The 3586-nt window shown below is 35.1% G+C and overlaps 1 protein-coding gene across 1 annotated transcript; it reads right to left on the bottom strand.

Annotated features, from left to right (window-relative positions):
• Positions 1-1168: 1168 nt before the first annotated feature.
• LOC109020313 (small nuclear ribonucleoprotein Sm D2) lies at positions 1169-3281 on the bottom strand. The gene is made up of 6 exons (XM_019002752.2): positions 3165-3281; positions 3012-3046; positions 2796-2820; positions 2148-2225; positions 1584-1688; positions 1169-1476 (listed from the first exon to the last, which is right to left on the bottom strand). The coding sequence occupies exons 2-6, from the start codon at positions 3014-3016 to the stop codon at positions 1360-1362; spliced, it is 330 nt and encodes a 109-aa protein (XP_018858297.1). The 5' UTR covers positions 3017-3046; positions 3165-3281; the 3' UTR covers positions 1169-1359.
• Positions 3282-3586: the final 305 nt, after the last annotated feature.

Raw genomic sequence — 3586 nt, 5'->3', positions numbered from 1 at the left:
TGAATAAATGCTCAATAAATGTTATTGTCTGCAATTTCGACCTTTGGAAATGAGAATTGAAGATTGGTAAGCTAGATTATCTCTAGTCCAACAAGTTGCTTCTCTTGGAGAAGTTCCCTGACATAAAAATAAATAAATAAATAAACAAATATTATAAATATACTAATGTCTTGTAGAAGTACAATTCGATTAGAGTTGGATAAGTGCAAAGTAGCCATTTGATTGTATTTGCAACTAACTGTGAATAATTGTGATTGAAAGAACAATTTTGTATCTAATTGTAATTATATATATATAAATATTGTGAGTAAGAATATTTTATTTATTTTTATTAAATTTAAAAAACAGATTTAAAATGATAAACAAATTGATTCAAGTTAAGTGCTCAGTTAAGCGCTCGATGTAATACTTATTGCGAATAATTGAGTCAAGCTTGGGAATGAGAATATCTCAAAAAAGGTTCATTTGATCATTTTAATAATCGAGCTAAGTTTAACCGAGCTTAAACCCAACTCAGTAGAAAGAATGGGAAGATAATCTACTAATAGAAAGAACTTCATAGAATTTTAGCCTGTCGAATATCTACTGAAGATGCACCCAAAAAGAAGATAATTAATTCAGAAAAACTTCGTTTCCAAAGAAACTTTTAATGATTGTATCAGATTACTTATATGGGGGAGGCCATAAGCTCCATCCATTTCTTAAATAGGAAATGACTGAAAAAATAGACCAAACCAGACTTTTTGTTCCTTACACGAAGACAACCAATTCAGAAAACACTTATTTTCTAGATGAAACTTTTAACGATTGTATCAGATTACTTATATGAGGGTATAAGCCCATCATATAGTCCATTTCCTAAATAGGAACAGACTAAAAAATAGACCAAACCAAACTTTTTATTCCTTTTAAATCTAAGATCAAATCAGGTTTCCTGCGCCCTAGCATTGCAGCATTTCGTACCCTCATACAAGTTTCAAAAATCATTCCCAACTGATTTGCTCTTAGATTTAAAAGGAAATCACCAGACTGGGAAATATATGAATCCAGAAACAAAACAATACCAAACCTCACTGGACTGGGTGGGGGAGTGGGAGCACTTGTTAGCCTGGTCAGACGTTAAAAAATGCGGTGATACGGGCAAGTAATAAGTGATCAACAAGTCATGTGCAAAACAAACACGCCATTAACAGTATTAGGAATACTTTAAGCAAACAACAATTAGTCCTACAAAAAACAGATGGCGTCTGGTTTTTGTTAAGTACACCTCAGCAAAGTGAAATTTTAATGCACAATGAACTGGATTCACATCATAATAAGTTGTTCAACTTCAGATGATCATAAGATATCCTGCAACTCTCACTTAGGGTTCCTAAGGACAATGATAACTGAGTCTCCCCGAAGAAACATCTTACTGATAAACCTATCTTTGTTGACAGGATGTGCTTTCTTCTTGCCCTTACCAGTCTTTGGTACCTAAACCCAAAGCATAATATGTATATTTAAATAATCAAATAGTTTGCTAGACCTGATGGCATCAGACAGAGGAATTAGAGGCACAGTACATTGCTAAAACAACTAACCTCAGTCCACATCTCCCTGACATTTTCAAGAACCATGTTGCAGTGCCGATCAAAGGCCCTCACCCGACCTAGAAGCTTCTTGTTGTTTCGGCAGTTAATTAGCACCTTAAAAAGCAAGAGATAGAAGGAAACAATCAGCATCCTCATGAACACAAATCTCACTAAATAATTTTATCTCACTGGTAGACACGCTGATATCACAAGCCAATAACCGAAGTATTTGTTTGAGAATTCCAAAAATGGGACCAGGGTCACTTGCATAATACTACCCAGTTCTGGTGGTGAAAACCAACAGAACAGTGATTTTAAAAATGCACCTGATGCCTAAATTTTCAAACCAGGCAATACTGATAATTAACTCACCTTTACTAAGCAAACAATGTGCACTCCAATCCAGTCAGTTCCCAGCCGACCAAATTTTTGGGTTTACCAAAAGCCCCCTTACCAATAACATCGTACTTCACCCATTACACAAGCCTTTCTTTACAATCAAACAATCTATCGCTAAATTTAATAATAAAGTGTGAGCAACTTATATAACAGGCTGTTGATCTTAAATTTTACCTGTGTGTTGTTTTTAACACTCATCATTAGAACAGAGAGTGGCCCAGTGTTGAATTCCTCTTCCTCATTCTTCCCAGCCTGTCAAAAACAGTTTGGTTGAGCAGAAGTCTATGTCGAAAAGGCAGGAAATGACAAGCTTAGACAAGGAAAAATTCTGTTAGCTAGACTCCACAGAAAAATCTTATCGAAGACACAGATTGCACTACGACACAGTTACACAGTGACACATACTACCAAAACAATATAAAAACTTTTGTTGAAATTCAGTGCCAGTGATAACAACTCTTTGTAGCTCTAATTGGTTAATAGTTTTTATTCATAAACCATACTAGATTTTTTAATTTTTCAGCTCGCTTACAAGCTACAGCCAAAAGACAGAACTCACAAAGGTGAAATAACATTCAGAAACCTGCAACAGCTCCAACTTTAACGATTGAGTAACAGATAACATTAGAAACAGTGAAAAAATTCTACAAACAATTCTCATTTTAGTTAGACAAAGAATAATAGGTGACTAATTCGGAGCAACTGAAAAAATCCATAACGATGCTGGAGAAATTGCACAACAAAAAATCATCAGAAACAGGGCTAAATACAATTAATACACACACACACACACACATTTGCGTCTATAAGAAGATAACTTACAGTGGCATCCTCATCCATTGGCCTACTGCAAAAGACAAAAACGAAGGAAAAAAAAAAAAAAAAATAGGAACATTAGTAAAATCTAACCATGCTTTTCGATCTATTCACAAATCGCGACTAGCAAGCCCTAGTTCTCTACCAACTTCACCGCCTATAAGAAAAAAAGAACCAAAAAGAAAAAGAGAACCAAGAAAGGAACGGAAAACCCGAAGTTACCTCATTTTGAGATTAATTCGATTCTCTAAAAGAACCTGCAAACGGAAACAAAGCTTAGATATTAAGAAATTCAAAAAAAAAATGGCGCTAAAATGAAGAAAATCATACTCTGATGGAAACTGGAAGGGGCAATATTGAAACTAAGGAACTTACAGGATTAGGGTTAGGGTTTTGGGGGGGTTTCTACTTTGTCGAGACGAGTAGAGAGGGAGAGAGATCTCGTCGACCGAAATGCCGAATCCAACGTATTTATATCGTAAGAAGACATCCCGACTGAGTAGAGAGCCCGCTACCAAACATCACGTGGAAAAGCATTTTTAAGTAGTTATTGCAACGACACAGTCACTTGGGCGTCACAAAAGCGTTTAAGGCGATGCCTACTCGTCACAACCTTCAAATTTTTTAAATGCTTCGAATTTTTTACCTTTTCAAATTGTTATTAAGCTTCTTAAAATTTTAATTTTCTTGAGATATTTTCCCTTTTTATTTGATTGGCATTTGATGCAAATTAATTAAATGGTAGAGGTTTTCCGAAAAAATAGGACCCAATATGAACAATGAGACCCACGAGAAAT

The sequence above is a fragment of the Juglans regia genome, chromosome 8 (genome assembly GCF_001411555.2).
Source record: "Juglans regia cultivar Chandler chromosome 8, Walnut 2.0, whole genome shotgun sequence".
Taxonomy (NCBI): Eukaryota; Viridiplantae; Streptophyta; class Magnoliopsida; order Fagales; family Juglandaceae; genus Juglans; species Juglans regia.
Note: the sequence above shows the minus strand (reverse complement) of the source record. Positions and strands in the feature narration are given on the sequence as shown.